Source organism: Gopherus evgoodei, chromosome 9 (assembly GCF_007399415.2).
Source record: "Gopherus evgoodei ecotype Sinaloan lineage chromosome 9, rGopEvg1_v1.p, whole genome shotgun sequence".
Lineage (NCBI taxonomy): Eukaryota > Metazoa > Chordata > Testudines > Testudinidae > Gopherus > Gopherus evgoodei.
The window spans coordinates 5528346-5551028 of NC_044330.1; the positions used below are offsets into that span (position 1 = coordinate 5528346).

General features: G+C 52.3%; 1 protein-coding gene across 3 annotated transcripts in view; it reads left to right on the top strand.

Annotated features, from left to right (window-relative positions):
* Positions 1 to 22683, top strand: part of MASP1 (mannan binding lectin serine peptidase 1) — a 70825-nt gene that overhangs the window by 16794 nt on the left and 31348 nt on the right. For 2 of the 3 annotated variants that reach the window (XM_030576174.1, XM_030576172.1), the window contains exons 3-8: positions 4660 to 4837; positions 6020 to 6151; positions 7032 to 7228; positions 8215 to 8362; positions 9977 to 10095; positions 11285 to 11363. In XM_030576174.1, the coding sequence (XP_030432034.1) occupies positions 4660 to 4837; positions 6020 to 6151; positions 7032 to 7228; positions 8215 to 8362; positions 9977 to 10095; positions 11285 to 11363 (853 nt within the window). Of the gene's footprint in view, positions 1 to 4659; positions 4838 to 6019; positions 6152 to 7031; positions 7229 to 8214; positions 8363 to 9976; positions 10096 to 11284; positions 11364 to 16320; positions 16761 to 22683 lie in introns of those variants that run through there. The other variant, XM_030576173.1, reaches the window with a different exon arrangement.

The window sequence follows — 22683 nt, forward strand, 5'->3', positions numbered from 1 at the left end:
CCCCCGCTCTGAGCCTGGCCCCTCCCCAGGACGCTGGGTTGCAGGCGTGGCAACTAAGGAAAGATTTGGCAGCTCTGCATGCTGGTAAGAGCGTTAGGAACATCTTGAAACCTCCTGCCTGTCACGCTCACGGTTTCCACCCACACACCCTCACTCGTACAAACACAGCCCTGTCCAACTCACAACCCCACACACGCCCATTGCCCTGACTTCTGCAAACACACACACACAATCACCGCACGCACCCATTCCCTCCCTCGCACGCACACACTCCTCGCACACTCACTCTCCTCTCTCTCACACCTGTCGCACTCTCAGACCTCTTCTTTTGGTTGGTGGGGGCCCCGTGTCACACCCACCCCTGTCCGTATCCCAACAGAAACAGGAGCTCAGTTGCTTGGCCACACATCCTCACATTTCCAGGACGGTCCAGATCGTCCAAACCCACCGGCATGCAGTGGCCTCTCCTCTGTGGGGCATGGGGAGCAGCCGTTCCAAGCCCCGACTATCCTCCAGAGGGAGGGAGATGGGAAGATCAGGGCAGTCTGAGTGCTGATCAGGGGCAGCTCTAGACATTTCGCCGCCCCAAGCATGGCAGCATGCCACGAGGGGTGCTCTGCCAGTCGCCGGTCCCGTGGCTCCAGTGGACCCTCCGCAGGCATGGTGGACCCTCCTGGCGACCGGCAGAGCGCTCCCCACGGCATGCCGCCCCAGGCATGCGCTTGGTGTGCTGGGGCCTGGAGCCGCCCCTGTGCTGATCCATCTTCTGGGCAATGGGGGTGGCTTCTTTAGTCCTCCCCTTAATAGAATTCACTTGGCATGAAAGGGAGCAGCGTTGGCATGAGCTAGGAAAGCAACATACCTCCCCCCACCCAGCGAGGGGAAGCAGGGGGGCTCTTCCTATTCAAATCTTCTCATAGGAATGCAGGCAGGGTGCTGCAAACAGTAGCTGGAAGGGGTTACAATGCACAGGCCAGCATGGAGCTGGGAGCTGAGGGAGAGGACAAGCTGACAACAGAAAACCACAGCACCAGGCCCAGATGGGTTTACCGCAGCCGCATTCATCTGGGGTCTCTCTCTGCTCTGTACAGCAGGCAATCTGCACACACGCTGGTTTTCACTGAGGGCCTGGCAGCGTCATTCCCAGCGTGGGTACACGTACTCCCACTGGCCGGATGGAGCTAGCATGCTAAAAATAGCAGTGTAGCTGTGATCTGCCTGGGCAGCCACCCCGGTCAAGATCCTAGGGGCATACTCAGGGTGGCGAGCCCCTCCCATAGCCTGTGCACCAGCTCCGTTGGCGCTCACACGGGTATGTCTGCCCAGGATGGAAATTGTACCGCCAGCAAAGGTGCATGAGACCTTATTCCAACGCTGATCTCCGGGTAATTAAATAATACCAACCTACTGAAACCCGGGACTGACAATCATTTTAACTGATTCATCTGTCCCCCTTCCACAGAGAGATCACAAAGGGGAACAAAGCAGCCAAAGCTCCATTTTAAAAAGTGGCCTGCAGGACTTTCAGTGGGACTGGGGCATCTAAGCCTTTTGAAATTGGGAACCAGGCTCCGGACGTCACTTCAGGTGCGTTAGAAAACTTGACCCCAGCGCCTTTAGCAAACGTCAATGAATTCAACCTCCCTGTCCCACTGGGAGTCAGGAATTAGCTCCATTTTATAGAGGGGGATGAAGGAGCACAGGGCGATTTACCCAAGGCCAAAGGCAGAGCTAGAGCAGAACACAAGAGTCATCTCTCCTTTGCCAGGATGCCTACAAAAAGCCTCTTGGCAGGTAGGCGGCTGGTGGACTGAGATCACTCCCTCTGACGTTGACCAATATTGTCACACTGTGGCCTTGGTCACCTCTCTCTGCCTGTATCCATCGGTATATTTAGGCTGTCAGCTCTGCGGGGCAGGGCAGCTCGTTTCTGTTCTGTGTTTGTACAGGGCCTTGCACAGTGGGGTCCTGGTCAAGGCCTGGGGTGCCCATGTGAGACCACGCTATGAATAAATAATAATCGTAATAGTCACTTATATATGAAACATATTCAGCTAAATGAAATTTCACTGAAATAGGCTGTTTCATCAAAGCCAAAATGTTTTGGAGAGACATATTGGTTCCAATGACGTTTTCCTCAGAAGGGTTTTGAGGTCCAATGCACTCGGAATATTTCTGAGCAGAGAGAGAGGGGGCGAGTGCCATTCTGACACAATTCCATTTCGCGAAAAAAGTTCAACGGGTTCTGGTTTTGTTCTGATGCATAATGCAAACAAATTTTGAAACCTCAGGAACAGTTGTGAAATGAAATTGTCCTACTGCTGACGGCTCTAATAATCTCTGTGCATACCACATGGGCCCCAGGAGGCCAGAATGCAAAAACACAGGCATGCAAATTCAGAGGGGAAAATTTGGAGATTGGGCTGGGGTGGGGCAGTGCTTGGTCCCATGTGTTTATTTAAAAAATCTCCCTGCCCCTGTTCCTAATCTCTCTTTCGGATATTAAAACTGAATGCAATTCCAAAGGCTCCTGATGCAGTTCAGTGACTTATCATGCTTTGCTCAGCTGAGACAGTCAAACTAGGCTGGTCAATTTCACTTCGGTTCCTCATCAGTGTCACTTTCTGGATCTGGTTCATAGGACAAAATTGGTTGCATTTGGGTCTCCAACACTGCAGGGGAGCGTGCAGCCCAACAACACTCCAAACACGTCTCAATTCGATTTTTAAAAATAAGCCTGTAGAAACCTTTGGGTTGGGTTGTTTCTTTTTAACAAAATCTAAATGCTCCCTCTCCTTGATGGCCTCCCTTGAATTTGCCGATTGGAGCGCCCTTTGTTACTCTGCATGGCCTTCTCCTGGGGTTCTGAAGAGGCTCCCAGTACAAAGTGCAGTGAAAGATTAAGCTGTGCCTGTGAAGCTGATCAGCATATAGGCAGGAGATGGGTGGGGGGAACTTTCTAGAGGCAAACAGCTGTGACTATAAATTGCACACCTTGGCTCTAACCTTCAAATTATCTCCCCCCAGTCTGTCCTGATTCCCCCCTCTCCCAGAGCAGACTGACCTCCCCTTTTCTCTGTTATGTGTAGCTGATATTACCAGGTCTTTTGGATGTCTCCCTCTGCCTGACCAGGTGGGTGAGGTAATATCTTTAGCAGGCCAAGTGCTGTGGGTGAGAGAGAGAGAGAAGCTTTCACTTGGAAGACACAGAAATAACCCCTGATTTCCGTCCGGGAATAGAACATACAGCAGTGTCCCTGACCCTGCATGTTTATTTCAAGCTAATGTTGCGTTATGTCAGTTCGATGTTGGGTCTTAGGGACAGAGGAATTACCACTTTGCTTAGGATCAATGGCCCGGCTAACGCTGTCCGTGAGAATGGCTAGTACAGCTGAGGTTTCAAACATCCATAAGGGATACTGATAGAACAACCTCGCATAGAGGAAGCTTCTTCTTAACACCAAGCAGCCAGCTTTTGCTGCAAGGATGTCATGAAAGATGCATAGCCATGAGCTTTATAGGTGGGACAGTGTATGGGGGAAGTCTGCAGGATCCTTGCCAGCACAGGGCCTGGTAGGTGGTTAAGCAGAAGACTTCAGTCTTCAGGGATGTAAATCTGGCACCTTTCAATCTGGTGGCTCTTTGGCAGCCATCGAGAAAGGAGCTCTTTGTTTCTCCGTCTGCTTCTAAGTGAGTAGGTGCCTCCAGGATAAATCTGTAAGTGGCATCCTGTTGTCAGGCTCAGCGGAGAGGTTAGAATCAAATGGATCCTGAGGAGTGGGCTCTCAAACTGTTCCCTGGTACATTAGCAGGGTTGGGAGTGAGCGGAAGTTCATCCAGACGCTGTGCAGATAAAGAGGGAGCTTCAGTCTCCAGCAGTGTCAATCTGACATGTCTCGCCAGCTCTTTATTCTCTAAAATATAGATAGATCTTTTTTAATGAAAATAAAAACAACCACCCTATGGAAACTATTTTTTCATACCTCATGAGAGAGTCATTCCTCAGCTGTTCTTAAGCACTGTTAATTAAGACAACCTGCTGAACCATTTCAAGTGGTCACAATAGATGGCACTTGACTCTTAGCCTAAGCTGCGGCAAACAGAACGTAAGTTAAATAGGAAGAAGGACTTTATGTAGCTGCAGGATGAATCTGGGCAATGGGGCAAGCTACCAAGAACAGCTGCAAAGATGCCAACTTTGGAGTGCTTCAAAGCTCATCTGTTCTTCATCACTTGGAGACGCCTTTCTCAATGTTCAGCTGCAAGTGATTGGGTTCAGTGGTGTTTACTTACCCAGTCAGGGAGAAAAATTCCCTTCGCTACAGAAATTACTGGGTGAAGTCTGGTGGCTTGTGCTGCATGGGGCGGGGGGTCTCACTGGCTGAACATGGTGGGCCCTTCAGGTCTTAGCGTCTATTAAATGGGTGGTTTAGGAAGAAATCTAACTTGCCCTGATACAGGATTGACTAGAGACCTCACTGGAAGCTCTTCCACACCAAGCCCGTCTCCTCATTGATGCCTTTGGTGGCCTGAGCCCCTTCCTATGAGTAGAGTGTCAGCTGTGAATCCCGTGCATTATGCTGGCTGCCTCAGCTGAGCACACTGGTGCGTCTCCAACCACGGATCGTGTTAACGGAGTCTTTCTTCGGCTTTTAATAGGTTGAGGCTGAAGACCAAGTTTTGGCAACTTTCTGTGGCAGGGAGACTACAGACACGGAGCAGGCCCCTGGGCAACAAGTGGTCTTGTCTCCGGGTCCTTACATGGGCCTCACGTTCAGATCTGACTTCTCCAATGAGGAGCGCTTCACTGGCTTTGATGCCCATTACACAGCAGTGGGTAAGTAGCCCCTCTGCAGAGCCCCTGGCTCTCCATCATTCTCTCTTCTTTATCCTCTTCTGATTTAGTCTGTTGCATGCACCATGGGCTGGGTAATAACACGAGGGGACTCCATGTTTCTAAACCTAAATTGGTTCTTTATTAGGAAAGCTATTTACAGAGATGCTCCAACTGCAGCTAGCATTCCAACCATGTGCACACAGACTGACTTGCTGGTGCCTCTTCCTAACTCTTCCCCCCCCCCGCAACCTCTACTCCTCCCTCCAAGTTCCAGGCAAGTTTCTACAGATTAACTGAAGATCGTCAGGTCGCTGTCTGTCACTCTCCAAAGTGCCCCCAGATTCTGAGAATCAGGGCTTCAGGCTGATATACCAGCCCAGCTCCTACACTCCAAGACTGGCCCAGCATCACCTTTCCCTCTCATATGATAAGGAATTCCCAGTGAGATTATCCTGCCCTCAGCCCTCAATTTTGGGGACCAGGCTTCAAAACCCTTAATCCACCCTTGCATATCAGCTGCCATTTTGTTGATGTGGAGAGAACTTTTAAAGGAAATTGTTCCTTCTCTTTATTGCTGCTTTGAGAGACTCTTACACCAGGGTGACATCATGCAGTTACTCCAGAATTATGCCAGCATAGCTGAGAGCAGAATCTGGCCCCAAGTGTTTAGAAGGCAACACACAGTGATCAGAGCACTGGGAGACAGAGGGAACAGACTAAGCATGACCCCTTGTAACACACATGCACACACAGCCCAAGGTCCCAACAGTCGAATTCCTGCCCTGCAGGGGCACTCCATTGCTAGGCAGTGAGTTGCTGTTACTAACAAAACACTCGCTTTCCGCTGGATGTTTAAGGCTGTAGGATCATGACGCTCCAGCCCCCGACCCCTACGCGGTACTGATTGCCAGGGCAGGCTGGCTCCTCCTTTTCTCACACAAGTCAGCCCCATGTTCACCCATCATGGGATGGTCAGATGTGGGCTATTGCTTCAGCCCATTACAGACAAGCCATGAAATCTGGACCAAAACCTCGTCGCCATTTGGTCCGAGTGCATCCTAGCTCCTCCACGTTGCCTGTGTCTAAACGCCCCCTTGGGAGCAGTGCCGCGGGGGGGGGGGAGGCGCTCCCATCTTGGTGCCTGCCCTTCTGATGCCCTGCTCTCCGCTCACTCCCCTGCAGATGTGGACGAGTGCCTGGAAAAGAGTGATGAGGAGCTGGCCTGTGACCACAACTGCCACAATTACATCGGGGGGTACTACTGCTCCTGCCGGTTTGGCTACATCCTGCACTCCGACAACAGGACTTGCAAAGGTATGGCCCAGCTCTGGGCTCTGCACATCGGGCAGCTGGGACGGCTCACGCCGCGCTCTCTGCCACGCTGGCATCTTTAGCCCTTAGGGCAAACCTGCCCTTCCTTGCCTGTGTCTTCTTTCCCTGCCTGCCCCCACAGCTGGGACTTGGCCGTGCGCTCTCTGCTTGGAGCGCCTGAGTGGGTGTGGTCGGCCAGCGTGGCCAGTTCAGCTCTGCTCTTGGCATGCGTGACACCAAAATAAAGACTGACCTGGGCCCAAAGAGTGCATTATCTTAGGCCGTGATTGTGCATCAGGACTGGCCGGTGCAGATTCCTGTGACCGTGCAGAGCTCTGCTGCACGCAAGGGTCTCAGCATGCTTGTTTGGAGCACACCTGTAAGGGGGCTCCTTACATCTGAGCAGCCTGCGGGGGTCACTGTAGGGAAGGAACAGTGGCTCCATGATGATGCAGATCCAACCACCAACCTCCCTGGGAGTGCGTGAGGGCTGGAGCAGCGATGGGGCTGTGACAGCAAAGCAGCCTGAGGATGGAGATGTCCTTTCATGGATCCCCCCTGCATCCAGCACTTGTACTCAGGATGCACAGAGAGCTTCCTCTCAGCAGCAATGGACTCGATTCCCCTCTGATTCGCACCCACGTAATTTCATTGCCTCGGCGGCACCGCTCCTGGTGGGCGCAGGTGTGCGGGAGATCAGGATTCAGACTGGAGGTGCCCTGTTAGCGAGGTTAGGTCGAGGTGTTCGGAGGGGAGATTGCCAGGTCTAGGACTGGGAGACAACATGGAGTGCACAGGAGCATCGGCTGCTCTGTGGGGGCGGCGGGCCGGATTTGAACCCTGGGCTCCTTCCGGTTGCTCAGGGTTCCTGTGTGCCTTTCAGTGGAGTGCAGCAGCAACCTCTTCACCCAGAGGAGTGGGGTGATCACCAGCGCCGACTTCCCCAGCCCCTATCCCAAGAGCTCCGACTGCCTGTACCGCATCGAGCTGGAGGAAGGCTTCCTCATCAGCCTGCAGTTCGAAGACAGCTTCGACATTGAGGACCACCCAGAGGTGTCCTGCCCCTACGATTACATCAAGGTGAGCTGGCTGGGCTGATCTCTGGGAGACATCCTGGCGTGACTCCCCCCATGTTACCTCACCTCCTGGCTCATCGGACCACCCGCCACCCAGGCCCAAGTGGGAGCTGAACCCGCCTACAGCAGGGCTGAATATTTACCACAGCTCCGCTCCGGACAGCTCTGGCTGAATTTAAGCCCTGGCTGCAAAATTAAAAGCCCACCACTGAAGATTTGCTCGGGTTTTACTCAAGCAAACTCCCTCCATTCCCTGAGTATAAACGGAGCCCCAGCTCACCCCCTATTTGCAGCACCCCCTGCTAGTCCAGCACTGGAGCCTGCCTCACACCCCCAGCTTTGCCCGTGCACCCCATTCCTGAGCCATCATGCAGCACCATGGCTGGGTCAGTCCTGAGCGTCTCATGGCAACCCCAGCCTGTGTGTGACCTTGCAAAGCCTTTGAGACTTGGGCAAAGATTCACTGGAGACCAGTGAGCAGTGCACTTCCTTGTCCCCACCAAGGCATTTCATAGAGGGGCTAAGGGTCTATATCTGCAAGGCCTCCGGGTAGTGAAACCTACCCATCAGCCCCTGGGCGTAATGAGACCCACACGCCAGCTCCTGAGCATAGTGAGACCCACGCGCCAGCCTCAGGTTATAGTGAGACCCGCGTGCCAGCCTCAGGGAGTAGTGAGACCCACCCATCAGCCCCTGGGCATAGTGAGACCCACGCGCCAGCCTCAGGTTATAGTGAGACCCACGCGCCAGCCCCTGGGCATAGTGAGACCCACGCGCCAGCCTCAGGTTATAGTGAGACCCACGCGCCAGCCCCTGGGCATAGTGAGACCCACGCGCCAGCCTCAGGTTATAGTGAGACCCACGCGCCAGCCCCTGGCTGTAGTGAGACCCACGCACCAGCCCCCGGGCGTAGCAAGACCCACGCGCCAGCCCCCGGGCGTAGTGAGGATCCGAAATCTCTGCACCATCTCCTCTTGTTGCTCCTGGCAGATTAAAGCCGGTCGGAAGGAGTTTGGCCCTTTCTGTGGGGAAAAATCCCCAGGACGTCTAGAAACCCAAAGCAACAGCGTTCAGATCCTGTTCCACAGCGACAGCTCAGGAGAGAACCAAGGGTGGAAGTTATCCTACACGGCAATCGGTAACTGCTCTGGCTTCTTCCCTTCACCGTTCATGGCGGGCTGGACCCTGTGGATAGAGACCAAGGCTCTACCTGGTCCAGAACCCTGTCTCTGACAATGGCCAAGGCCCGAGACTTCAGGCAGGAGATGGGATAGATCTTGCATAATGAATTTAACTGAGCCATCCTGTCCTTTGGACGGGGACTTCTCCCTGAGCACAGCTGTTTCTGCAAACATGGGAACAGGGATCTCCCATGATCCTCACTAGCCAGCATCACTGCACATGCTACTGCCAATCAGACAAGCATCAACCCCTCTTTTCTGGACCTTACCAAGCTCTTTATTGACCTCACTAATATCCTGAAGCAGCGAGTTCCATAGGTTAATCCTGCATGCTAAATGGGCTGCCTTTTTAATTTCATGACGCGCCCTCCCTCAATATCATCACTCTGTGCCATTGCCACAGCTGTCTTGAGCCAGGCCTGGGGAACAGTTTGAAGTCTGTTTGCAGCCTGCCCGGCAGCGCAGCCCCGACTGGCACGCAGGAGCCTGCTGGCCTGTAGGTGTAACCTGCCCACATTCAGCGCGGCTCTTTCGCCCCGTCTAGTGGTGGCGGGCCCGCAGAAACAGGTGGCGGCAGCCTGGGCTAACACAGCTAGGTACTGGTCTGAGCTTAGGATGGACTTACGCTTTTGGATCCAGAGGTTCCCAGGGTCAGTTGCTGCTGCTGGTATCTCACCCAGGGGCTCAGCTTTGCAGGGAGTGGCCCACGGGGGGACCTGACCTCAGGTGTGTCTCTGTGGGGTTGTAAAGGCAGCAGCTCTGCTGGGCTGGCAGCGGGGGAGTGTTTGCTGAGCCGTGGTAAAGCCTGTCTCTCTACACCTCTCCCGCTGCGGAGTTCTCTGCTCCCTCCATTCAGAGACTCAGGCTTTGGCAATGAGGAAGGTTTCTCCAGCTCCAGCCTTCACCCCCCCACCCTAATCCTCTTCCTCTGCATGGTGCTGCCCAGGAGAGGTCACTGAGCCCCACCTAATCAGTGCATGTGTCACACTGCCCCACCCACAGGTGAGCCAACAGCTGGGGTCCTTGCTTCCCCCAGTGGCTTGCCCCGACCTACCAGCTGGATGGTCCAGTCCCAGGCAGGTACATGGTGTGCCAATCACATTGCAGGCCAGCGCACCCCGGGCATTAGCTTAGCTGCAGGGATGATCACAGTGACCAACTGGCCCCACCAACAAATCTTTGTGCCACTTGGAAACCACCGGGATGTACCTGACTCTAACAGCAGCCGTGCCAAGCATTGGGCCACTGGGAGGAACATCTGCAGTCATCGGTCCTCGTTTCATCCAAAATACGTGGCTACGTCAGAAAATAGCCAGGCCAGTGAGCGGGCAAGACAGCTCGGGGAGGATTCCAAAGGGAACCCACTAGGGAGGAACAATAAGTGTGCCCCCCGTGAGACACCCCTCTGCCTGCAGGTCTGGCCCAGTGAGAATTGCTGGGTACTATTATCCTAATAAACAGCTGTGGGTCCTGGAATTCAGAGCAGCCTCCATCGGTTGGGGCTCCCCCCTCACACACACCCGCCGGTCAGTCAGCCTGGTCTTTCTTTGTTCCCCCCTCCCCCCACGAAGGGAACCCGTGCCCACTGGTGCAGCCGCCACTCAACGGGAAAATCGAGCCTTCGCAGGCCAAGTACACTTTTAAGGACCAGGTGGTCGTCAGCTGCAACACCGGCTACAACGTGCTAAAGGTACAAGAGCCCCTGGGTTTGATCTGAGTGTTTTGGGCGGTGGGCCAGAGTCTCTTCTCATTTACACCAGAGGAAACCTGGGGCCACCGGGGGGGGAAGGGAGGGCACTCCACGTGTCTGGCGTTCGAGCCGGAGGCAGATCCTTATTTAAGGACACCTACAGTGTTCTGTGGTAAGGAGCCAAAAACCGGGCACAGGAGGTCAGGCTAGATGATCGGATGGTCTCTAAATGCTCTGAAACTGTTCCGGGATGGGCATCATTGCCACAGGAGGCTGCAGGCGCCCTGCAAGGCCCCAGTGCTACACGAGCAAGCCGCTTCATTGTCCTAACTGGGCCAGCTTCTCTGCTGAATTTGGCTCTACTTCACTAAGAGGTTCCCTTCATTTCAAGGCAACCAGGCTCTTCCATTATCTCATTTCCCGTCCTCGGACAGTGCTTGGAAGTGAGAAATTAATCAAATGAAAGCCCACCAAACTCTCTCAGAGCCAGAACTATCCACAAGGGCCCGACATACTTACAGCCACAAACTCGCCACTAAGAAGTGGGACGAGAGAGAATACAGCATGTCCCCCAACCACCAGCTAAACCTCTCGCCCACGCATCGCCAGCAAACTAACTACTGAGGCTTAGCATCTTTCCAAGAGACAGAGGCACCTGGTGTGCCGCTCTGTCTGTGATGCTCGCTATGCTCTCCCAAGCCAAGCAGGGCTTGTCCTTGGTAGGTGACTTCCATAGAGTGGCTGGTAACTGAAGGAAATGCTGATGAATCAGTAGGTGGAATTCTTACCTCTGAATCAGTATTGAACCGTCCTCAGCTCTACCTACCCCATCTTGGGGCTTCATAAAATGATCTCTCTCTCTCTAGCATCACTCCTACATCCCAGTACACTAATACCCTATGATAGGCTGCTCCATCCTCCTATCTAGGTTCTAATACTGTGCCCGCTGCCATCATATTGGAAAAATAAAAAAACACATTTCTTTTCTAATTTTCTTTCAACCTCAATAAACTAGAGGGGTTTTTAATTAAGAGGAAACTCTCTTTGTTACTGTCTTGTCCAGTGAGCAATGTCTCTTTAAGGTGAATACCTGGCCCGGTCAGGCCATTGGGAAGATGAGTCTTTGCAGTGGGAGGGGGAGGTCCTTTGGCTGCATGGATAATGGTTTTCGCTTGGCCCTTCCTGCCAGGATAACGTGGAGAGCGACTCCTTCCAGATCGAGTGTCTGAAGGATGGAACATGGAGCAACAAGATCCCCATCTGCAAAAGTAAGAAACCCGCCCCCCTACTCCCCTCATTTTGTGCAACCACTGAACTAAATGGAGCTACCAAGCCAGGCTCACAGAGTGCAATCTGCTGCTCAGAGGCACCCCACCAGCCAGGGTGGCTATTACTTATACCTCTGAAAACTAGGTTGGCTCTCTCCCCTGAACAGAACAGAGTTTGTGCCCAATGCCACGGGTTGGCTGTTTATTTTTTTCCTTGAGTGACTTCCTAATGTAATTGGATTTCCAACCTGTTTAGCCTTCTCACATCTCAGATGGCCAAGTAAGCCCCAGCCTGGCTCATCTGAGTAAATCTTCAGCCTGTCATCCAGTGCCCATTGCCATCTGCGGGAATGCTCTAGTTAACGTTTCTGGGAGCTGGATCAAGCCTGAAAGCTACTAGCAATGGGGCAGGGGGGATATGGAAAGGTTCAGGTGCCACTTAAGACCATCTCAGAACTTCTTTCATCCACCAAATCTGGGTGGAGATTTCACCAGAACAGTCTTTGTTGTGATCGTTCCACTACTTCCCTTCTACTCACGGCTGCGGGGAGCCAGCTGCCGAGTTCTGGTGTAAATCTGGACTTCCCAAGTCTGGGAGCTGTCTGGAGTTGGGTGGATGGATGTGGTTACTCTGCCCATTATAGACATAAGGGCCGTTTGTAAAACCTAAATATAGATCTGAATTTCTTGCCAGTTTGGGGGGTGTTCAAAACCCCAGCTTTGGTGTAGTTCTATTTCTACCCAGAACTAGGCAATGCAAAGACCCATCAAATGAATTAGAAAAGTTGGCCAAATATTTTTTGCAAACCTCAAAAAAAAAAATGAATATGTGAAGACTCACACTATGTCTACGCAACAGCCTTTGGTCAACACAAGTTGCATCGGTGTACAGCTGCCAACGTTAGTATACTGCTTGTGCACGTGCATACCTGGCTGCTTGCACGCAAGGGAGAGCTGGTGGGGGCTCACCAGGCTGGGGTTAGCACCGGTCGAGGAAGTTGTTTTATTTCATCACCATAGCGGGGCGCTTATGTCAGCCAGAGACAAATTTGAGTGTAGACACTTGCACAAATAGGTCCACAGAAGGCGACTTACGTCCACCTAACTTTGTAGTGTAGACCAGGCCTCAGATCACTTCTTACGTCTTCTGACCCAGTTCCCCCATCTCTGAAATCAAGCTAATGAAATACACTATTTACACCCTTCATCACAATTATTTTTTTCCTGCAGCCACTGACTTTTCTCCAGCATGCACAGCTATGGCTCTCCTCACTAATGTCTGCCTTTTGAATTAGCTTCCTGATTTCCATGTCAGGGAACGTATAGATTGCTTAAACCCAAATGTCCCTACTCTCATGCCAGCCACAGTTGGATCTTACAGAATAGGAATAGCTGCATTCCAGGGTTTTAGGACACTGGGTGGTACCAGGTTGGCAGTCCATGCTCACTCTTGTGCTGCAGTTGAAGCTAAAAAGGAAAGGTAACGTTCCTCTGAAAGATCAGCTGAGTGAAATGTTCAAGATTAAAAAACTAGTGCCAGGGTAAGGAGCCTTTGACCTCAAGGTCATCGGTTCCAGTCCAGCGCAGGTCAGAAGTAATGGAAAGGCATTATCATCTGACAGTGGCCAGTGTTAAATTAACTGGCAGAGTCCACCCCAGTGGCATGCAGTGACACGTTTAGGCAGGGGTGCTGTTCTACACTTGCATGCAAAATGGTGTCCTCTATGCAACATGACCTTGCACGTATGGTGCATGCAAGGTCATGCTGTGCAGAGAAGGCCATTTTCTTCTAGAAAACAGCATCCTCTGTGCGCACTCAAGGGCCGGACAGAATTGCACTGCCAGTCCTGGGGCATGCAATGCATGTGTTGCACACACAGATGGCACACCACTGGTCCACCCAGTTCCTAGCAGAGGACTTGTGTGCATTATGAAAAACACCATCCCAACTGGCATTAGCTGGCACCCTAATGTTGGCAGTGTCATCTTGGAGTCTGAACTCCCCTCTGTCCCCTCTAGATGGTCTGTCAGGGGCCAGGTCCCCCGGCAGCCCCCCTTTGGGGTGCACCAGGGTTACATCTTCACTTGGGCTCTCATCCTCCAGGTTGTGGACGTCACCGGCCCAAAGATGGAAACCCAGCCCTCCGGCTGAGCTCCTCTGGAGTTCACCCCCACTGAGATTAAAGGCAGAGAGAAAAAATTAAACCAACGAGTCCCAGATGAGCCCCCAGCCACTCTTCCTTCAGGTAGTCTTAGGTAAACCATGGTCTGGCTCAATGTCCTCTGCTCAGCCACCAGAAAGGGTTTTGAGGTGACTGTTTATAGCCTGGCCCTCCCCTCAGGAGGCCTGGACATTCTGTGGTCATGGGAGCAGCCTCTGTCTTCTCTCAGGCCTCTCCCTGGGAGCTGGAGACTTGAGGTCTGTCCTCGTCCCAGAGCAGCCTCCTGCTGAGCGCTCACAGCGCTCCTGATGGGCCATGCAGGTATGGCCGGGCAAAGCTAAGTGAGCCCAGAACCACTATACGATCCCTTCCTGGCTGGTGCAGGGCTTGCACACCCCGTTACACAGCCCCGGCCCACTCAGGGTGGAGGCACCTGGGCCGTGTTGAGGAAGAACGCACCAAGCTGGAGCTGATCTGTGACGAATGGAGGGCTTTGGCCTCCAGGGCAGTACGTTCAGAACTGTGCAGTTCAATTCCTCTGTCTACACGAAAGCAGTACCAATCCTCAAACACTGACAGTCTCCTTTATGCTCCGATATATTGAACTTGCTGACATCCTATTCCAGAGCAGAGAAGAGGGAAGGGTGGGGGAGGTCAGCCGGTCTCCCTCGCTTGCCAATGACCATCCAGGAAGTCTTGAGTTCTGTAAAAGGGGTTATATTTCCAGCCACTGCACAATGTTCTGCTCACACTGAGCACAATGGCAGCCTGGCCTGAAAACCTTGTGGAACTCTTTGAACCTTGACCCTTAGCCCCTATCACTCATCTAGCAACCAAGCAGACACGTGAGAAGAGAACATAAGAATGGCCACACTGGGTCAGACCAAAGATCCATCTAGCCCAGTATCCTGTCTTCCAACAGTGGCCAGTGCCAGGTGCCCCAGAGGGAATCAACAGAACAGGGAATCATCAAGTGATCCATCCCCTGTCGCCCATTCCCAGCCCATTCCCAAACAGAGGCTAGGGACACCATCCCTGCCCATCCTGGCTAATAGCCATTGATGGACCTATCCTCCATGAATTTATCTAGTTCTTTTTTGAACCCTGTTATAGTCTTGGCCTTCACAACATCCTCTGGCAAAGAGTTCCATAGGTTGGCTGTGCGCTGTGTGAAGAAACACTCTGGTGGCTGACCAGAGGACAGAGGTAGGTTTTGTTGGTTATGGATGGAGGAGCTTCAGAAGGCTCTGGAAAGTAGTGCAGCTCGAAGAAGGCCCCTGCATTTTGGAGGTTGACCTGAGCTTTTTGGCTTCAAAATCACAGTTACAATCTCACGGGCACAGACCCTGTCCTAAGGTTTCCAGTGCATCCAGCCTGTGGCTAGGCTGGGTGTGCTGGGCTATCTGCTTCTGATCCCATACAAGCCCAGGAAGTTCACTCCCAGCCTTTGAAATTTGGTGGAGCTCGGACCTGGATCCCAATTCAATCTTTGGAGTCTTGGGACCCATTCAGCTGATAAATCCAAACCTCTGTGTAGAATAATGGATCTAAATCCTGTAGCTGTGAGGAAATATTGTCTCTCCCCCATCTACTCTCTCTCCACACACCCACGTATGTCCAGGATAGGCTTCTATGATTCTACTCTCTTGCTAATCCATGCACTTGCTATGAGCCATAGATGCACATTTTGGCTCTTGTTCCTCTCTTGTATTGGTGATGCCTGGGAACAGGGGACAGCTCTGAGGCCCCAGAAGTGTTGCTGGCTGGAGTTTTCCTGATCTGCAACCTTCCCTTTGCAAATATCACTGCGAGCGGGATCTTTATTTGAAAATAATACTACTACTGACACCTGCAGAACCTGCTGCATGGTGGCATTTGTAAGGGTACATTTTGGTTTGCAAATCTCGCTGAAGATGGAAAGCGTGATGCTGCTAGAATTGCTAAACATTATTGTATCTTACAATATAGTCTTTGAAGCGTATGGAGCAATTATTACTGTAAAATACAAAGGAATCCTCCTAATTCAATCAAACCTTGAGTTTCCAATTCCCCTATTACTATACCAGTTTCCCACTGATTTCGGTCAAACCTTGAGTTTCCAATTCCCCTATTACTATACCAGTTTCCCACTGATTTCATTTGGAGCTCTGCTTGTGTGGAGACTGAATAAAAACTAGAACTGGCTGGAAGTGTTTCCTCACAAACGTTTTTTCCCCCACCAGCTTTTTGGACCAAAGAGAAATTGTCATCAAAATCTTTTCAAGGTTTCGTTGAAAAATTGAAACCCCCAAAACTGACAGTTTTGGTTGTCAAAAAATGGAGTGGGGGGACTGTTGTCAATTAAAATCCCTCCAAAGAAATAATTGATGAAAAAGTTGCACAAAAATGAAACTTTTCCCCAAAAAACATCTGGCAGTAAATACACAGATTTTGGAACGAGGAATTTAGCTCAGTGAGGCCAAGGAGGATGTGTGAAACGAGGAAGCCCACAGAAACAACAGAGGACTTGTACTCCTCTAAGGCAGGTTTCCCTTTCAGCAGATTCCACTGCACTGTAGCGCCTATAGATTTTTAATAGAGCTGGATCCCTGTGCACAAACTCTGGAGCACAGCACAGTCAGTGTGTACAACCCAAGCTGCCTTTCACACTTGCTGAATTGATACCGCCTATCAGGAACTATTTCTGGTGTTATTGGGCTGTGTTTCCTGCATGAACTTTCTCTGCTCGTTCACTGATTCCGCTTTCTCTCTCTCTGCTTTCCTCTTTCCCCCTTTCTCCTCTGCTTTCGGTGCAGCTGCAGAAACAACCGACCCCAGGCCAGAGAGAGGAGCTGAGTTGGACCAAACGACAGCATGAGCCCAGGTGCCATCAAGCCACACCCCTTAGAGTGGCCAGAGTGTCTCTTAGATGTGTCAGGGAGTCATTAGGGCTCCAGCAGGGTGTCCCCACCCGTCACTCTGCCTGAGCTGTATGGGACACAATGGGATCCATCACTGCTGTATATACAGCGCTGTGCTCTTTACCCCTTCCTGCCCGGCACGCGCTTAACTCTGGAAAGGGAAAGAAAAGCAAAACTGAAATGAATTCAAACACTCAAGCCCCCGCCGGAAAAGCAAACAACTCTCTAGGCTGCTGGGAGACAGAACACCCACCAGGGAGCTCACATCCTGGCGCTCTTCATGGACACACCCGCATCTCCCACTCCATCCCAGCCCCACTCCCCACCGCAATGAAAGTCGTTCTGCACAGCTTGGAGGCTTGGTCTGTGCTTGGTTTGTCTGCTTGGTTTAATTTAACTCTTTGCTGCCTGGTCTCTCTGGGTAAATCTGGGAATCTGTTTCAGTGTAATAAATAAGAAACGTTCCTCCCTCTAGCTTAGGGTGACCAGATGTCCCAATTTTATAGGGACTGTCCTGATATTTGGGTCGTTTTCTTATGTAGGTGCCTATTACCCCCCACCCCCTGTGCCGATTTTTCGCACTTTCTCCCTGGTCACCCTTCTCTAGCTAAATATCATGGAGCAGAAAAAGCCAGCCTGGGTCAGCATGTTCCAGTGCATTTCAACCCCCTGCCACCAGCTCTTTGGGACTAAAAGGTGCTTACAGGATAGATCCATGGGGAAGCTGTCCGTGATCACAAGTCTCTTTAACCAGCTTTTGCCAGCCCAAAGCCCTGACACAACTGAACTCTTCATGGCTCCATCTCCTTGCCACCCATCCCAGATCTGGCAGAGACCTCCAGGGCCAGAGAGCACTGGCTAGAAGGAACTGGGCCAAGGGCTGGTATCATGCTATTGGGGACAGAAAGGGGGAAGGAAATTGAGCAAGCCAGAGAAAGGAGCAGAGAAAGAGGTGAGGGAAGGGCTAGGTGGAGTGATGGCCACGGGCAGGGAAATGGTAGGCCACAGCGGGAGTGAGGGGGGAGAGTGGATGAAGATGGGCTCTTGAGAGCTATGGGACCACATACCCAGAGCTAGCCAGAGACCATTGAAGTTGCTGGAAATCTAGGCTCAGGCCCATGGATAGCAGGGCTTGGGGAGGAGGAATGCTGGGCTCAGGCAGGAGCCAGACCTTGGAGAAGGAGAGATCAGAGTAGGGGCTCCCAGGGCTGGACGCCTAAAAAGTCTGAGTCAGCAGCTTAGGGCAGCAGAGGAGAGGGGTTTGCAGCTGACAGAGAGAGGGGAAAGGAGGCCAGGCCTGGCAGAGGGTGGGTAGCCGCAAACAGGAACTGGAGGCGTCGAGCACAGCCAGGCACAGAAATAAAGCATAGGTGCAAGAGGGGGCTGGCCCGAGGCAGAGGGCCGGGCAGTGGAGAGAGGCGTGGGGCTAGTAGCTGAGAGGGAGAAAGGCTGACCCAGAACAGATACTGAGCAAGAGGCTGTGGAGACAGAGAGGGAGCAGCTGATGCGGGAGAACAGGAAGAGGCTCCAGCCGCGTGGAGTTGCTGGTATCCAGGGCAAGCGAACACTGGGGACCCAAGAGCAGGGAGGGGCTGCAGCACCAGGCCCAGCTGAGAGCGGGGGCCAGGGGCTAGTGTCAAAAAATGGGGCCCAAAGAGCAACCTCCATCACCAGGGGACACAGTCCCAACCAGACCCAGGCAAGGCACCAGAAAGCGGGGTTCCTCCCTACAGTCACACCAGGGTGAATCTCTTGGTAGCTTAAATGCAAGTGGACATGGGTTTGTGGTTCATTCTCTGAGCAGCTTGGACTGAATCCATTCACAAAGCCCTGGAGGGCAGGGGACACGTGCAGGACGGCCCTGAGGTCTCCCAGAGCATGGTAGCTTCTGCTCCTCAGCGTATGTCTGCACTGCGCCTGGGAGGGTGCTACCCGGTGCTCAGAGACGGGCCACGCTCGCTCTGCACTTAAAAAGAGCCATGTAGCCAGGGGTAGCACTGGCCATGCCTAGGACTAGCTGCCCCAATACAAGCTCCCCCAGTGCGCTAGCTCCAGCAAAGCTTGGTCCCTGCTGCAGGGTAGCTGTACCCAAAGTGCAGCCCAGATGGAATGACAGGTGATCAGCTACAGCTGGGCTCTTTGCAGTCTGACTAACCCACATTCCCAAGCACTGTGTGTCTGCTCCCCAGGTCGGAGCATTGCCAGGAGAAAACAAAGATCTGGAGTGGGGGCGGGAGAGGTGAAAGGAGGACACGTAGGGGAGGGACTTGCAGTCAAGATCTGAGTGGGACAAGGTACCCACACAACGCAGAGTCACTGTGGCAGGCACTGGGCGGCCCCTGTGCCTTCAATCTCAGCAGAGAGGCCAAAGTTTGGATGGGCCGTGGAGTATAAACCTAAGATGGTCCCGTTGGGGCAGGACACTGGTGGGGTAACAGGGGGAAGCCTGCCCTGTCGTTGTCCATGCTGGATCTGTTGAGTCTCCAGGGCTGTCTCGCTTCTGCCTGCCAGCACTAGACTTGAGTTTTTGATCACCACCAACAACAATGGCTGATGAAGAGACTGTGTCCCACCCCAGCTCGCTCCCCTCCACCCCGAGTGCATGGAGCGGGGGAAGGGATTGCTAGAACTATTTCTACATTCCCTGGAAGTAGCTGGGTGACAATTAGAAAGATGCCATTTGGCAGGATATATGGTAAAGTGTTAACGGTGAGAGGGATTAACCACCGGAACCATTTACCAAGAGTCCTGGGGGATTCTCCATCACTAGCCATTTTTAAATCATGTCTGGGTGTTTTTTCTAAAAGCTCTGCTCTAGGAATTTCTCTGGGGCAGTTCTCTGGCCTGTGTCATACAGGACATCAGACTAGATAGAAGATCACAGCTGTCCCTTCTGCTTTGGAATCTGTGAATCTATGGCCATGGCTACACTGGCGCTTTACAGCGCTGCAACTGTCTGGCTCAGGGGTGTGAAAAAAACACCCCCCTGAGCGCTGCAAGATACAGCGCTGTAAAGCGCCAGTGTAAACAGTGCCGCAGCGCTGGGAGCTAAACCCCATGAGGATGTGGTTTACGTGCAGCGTGCTGGCGCTGCGACTACACTCACACTTCAAAGCGCTCCCGCGGCAGCACTTTGAAGTTTCGATTGTAGCCATACCCTATGACAGGACAATCGGCTGTTGCACCAGCTATGCTGACATGAGCGCAGGGCCTGGGAAGCAGTAGGAGCATGTGCTCACACACTGCCTTCTCCCAGACACACTGAGACAAGCACACACATGATCACCCCAGTCTTCCCAGTGCACACTTTTCCTGACAGCACGTCAATCCTTGCTGGTCCTACTGTCCTCTCAAGAACACACAGCTTGGGGTAGACACTCAAACACAAATCAGCACTGATGAACCTTGGCAAATGTTGCTGATTTGGGCTAATCTTATCAGGAGACTCCTCCTGAAGTTTTGCAAATGTTTCCATCTCTTTGGTGTTGTGGGCCATGTCATGGCCTCCCTTCCCTCTACTGTAGCTTCCCTTCATCTGCCCCACGTGGGAGGACCAGCAGATCTGTCTTCTCTTCCCTGCCATGGGGAATGGCAGCTGTAGACCTCCATGGAAGGAAAGCTACAGAATTCATAACTACCTTCGCCTGAGGACAAATTCACTGTCCTGGTCAAATCTATCTTCCTAGGAGAGCCCCACACTTCTGCACATGCCAGCTGTGGCTCCATTCCCTTAGCTCTGTTCCCAGGACTCTGTATCTGCTAGGTTGCTGAAAGAATGTTAGAAACCATTAGGAAAGAGATTGATAATAGGACAGAAAATATCATAATGCTACTATATAAATCCATGTAACGTCCACACCTTGAATACTGTGTGCAGTTCTAGTCAACCCATCTCAAACGAGATATAGTAGAATTAGAAAAAGTACAGTGAAGGGCAACACAAATGATTAGGGGTCTGGAATAGCTTCCATATGAGGAGAGATTAAAAAGACTGGGACTGTTCCGCTTAGAAAAGAGACGACTCACAGGGATATGATAGAGATCTATCAAAACACGACTGGTGTGGAGAAAGTGAATAAGGAAGTGTTATTTGCCCCTTCTCATAACATAAGAACCAGGGGTCACCTAATGAACTTAATAGGCAGCAGGTTTGAAACAAGCATAAGGAAGTATCCTTCACAAAACGCCCAGTCGACCTGTGGAACTCATTGCCAGGGAATGTTATGGCCAGAAGTATTAGTGGGTTCAAAAAAGAATTGAAAAGCTCATGGAGGATAGGCCCATTAATGGCTATTAGTCAAGACAGTCAGGGATGCAACCTTATGCTCTGAGTGTCCCTAAACCTCTGACAGCCAGAAGGTGGGATTGGATCGCCAGGATTGGATCCCTCAATAATTGCTCTGTTCTGCTCTTTCCCTCTGAAGCACCTGGCACTGGACACTGTTGGAAGACAAGATACTGGGCTAGCTGGACTATTGGTCTGACCAGCATGGTTGTTCTTAGGTTCCTGGGGGCTACACTGTGACACAAAACTCAGTAATATTTAAGGCCTGGAATCAGCATTATTGTGAAGCCTCAGAGAGTTCCCCAGCGGGGTAGTGTCAGACCAGTGAAAAGGGGTCTTCGCATGACTGAGAATCAGGACCATGGAGTTTAACTTCACCTCATACCACCCAAACACCACCTCCCTACAAAGACAGGCCTGAGGCAAACCCTCTGTGTACAAGTCACAAGGCACGACATTTTCCATCCATAATCCAGTGCAAATTCTCTTCATAACACAGGCACCCTGGAGGGCCAGGAATCAGGTTAGGCCATTCTTATGAAGGGTACAAATGGCCACTGGGTCACAGGGTGTAACGACTGTGGCAGCAGAGGGTGGGAGTGGGCATTGTGAGGGGTGAGCAGAGGAGAACTAGATCCCGGCTGTAGATTCTGCAGATTTCAACACCCTGAGAAGGCCACATCCTCAGGCCATTGCTGCCAGCACCACTGCACACCACTCATCGTTCATGAGGAAGGCCTGTGACCCGGCCCGTCTCTGGCAGCTTAAAGACCTTGCTAACTGGAGGCCTTTTCCCCACAGCGGGCAGCATGAGACTGAAAGGAGGAGGAAGATCATGATGATGGTGCAGAAGAAGCAGCTGCCATCTTTGGATAACCATTGTCTCTCTATTCCTGACCCTCCCCTTTTGCTGTCCATCTCAAGAGACCACAGTCTGTCTCCTACTGCAAACCCACCCTCAACGACTCATAACCAAGTCTGCTCAGGAGCCACTCAACTCTTGTGCAGTGTTTTGAAGCAGAGGCTCAGCGACTGGTGCAACTGAGTGTGCACAGGCCCAGATGTACTGGCAGTTGAAGGCAGAGGCCCTGGGAATGGCATGACAGCATTACCGGCATCCCCAGTGGTAACATCTTCTGGGGGGCATTGATTGATACACGCTGATAACTCCATAATACTGCTGCATACAGACACCTGAATGCAGGGGCGGCTCCAGGCACCAGCACGCCAAGCTCGTGCCTGGGGCGGCAAGTCACGGGGGCGCTCTGCTGGTCGCCGTGAGGGCAGCAGGCAGGTTGCCTCCGGCGGCATGCCTGTGAGGGTCCGCTGGTCCTGCGGCTTTGGCAGACCTCTCGCAGGCATGCCGCCGAATCTGCAGGACCAGGGACCTCCCACAGGCAAGCCGCCGAAGGCGGCCTGCCTGCCGTGCTTGGGGCAGCAAAATACCTCGAGCCGCCCCTGCCTGAATGGCCAGGGCTGTCTGGGTCCTTTCTAATGCCTGATGGTAAAGGGTTAGAGTTAGAGTTTTCTGGTCACAAAGGGCATAATCTGTAGTCTCAGACCAGATGGCTTTGACATCCAGGAGTGCGACAAGCAAAGGCAGAGCGGAGAAAGAAGGCAGAGTGTGTCTGTCTGGAGAGAGATGCTCTGACAATACCACCTTACCCCTCTTTGTCTGGCAATTTTTTCCAAGAGGCTCATTGCTCACCTGGAACACAGATCCTCTACCAAAAACCAATCGTGTGAAAGACTGAGCCAGTGCCCATCTCTGCCTGGGCCCTCAGCTCCCCCAATCAGGTACCCAAGGCTTACCAGATAAGAGAGCACTGATCTTGGAGACCTCACCATGGTTCTCATAGCCAGTTTGACAGTAGTCTATGAAAGTTCTGTTCTGTACAGCTTAGTAACAACAGGCTGTTCGCTGTGTGCGTGTACAGGGCCTAATACAATGCGGCCCTCGTTCGTGACTAGGG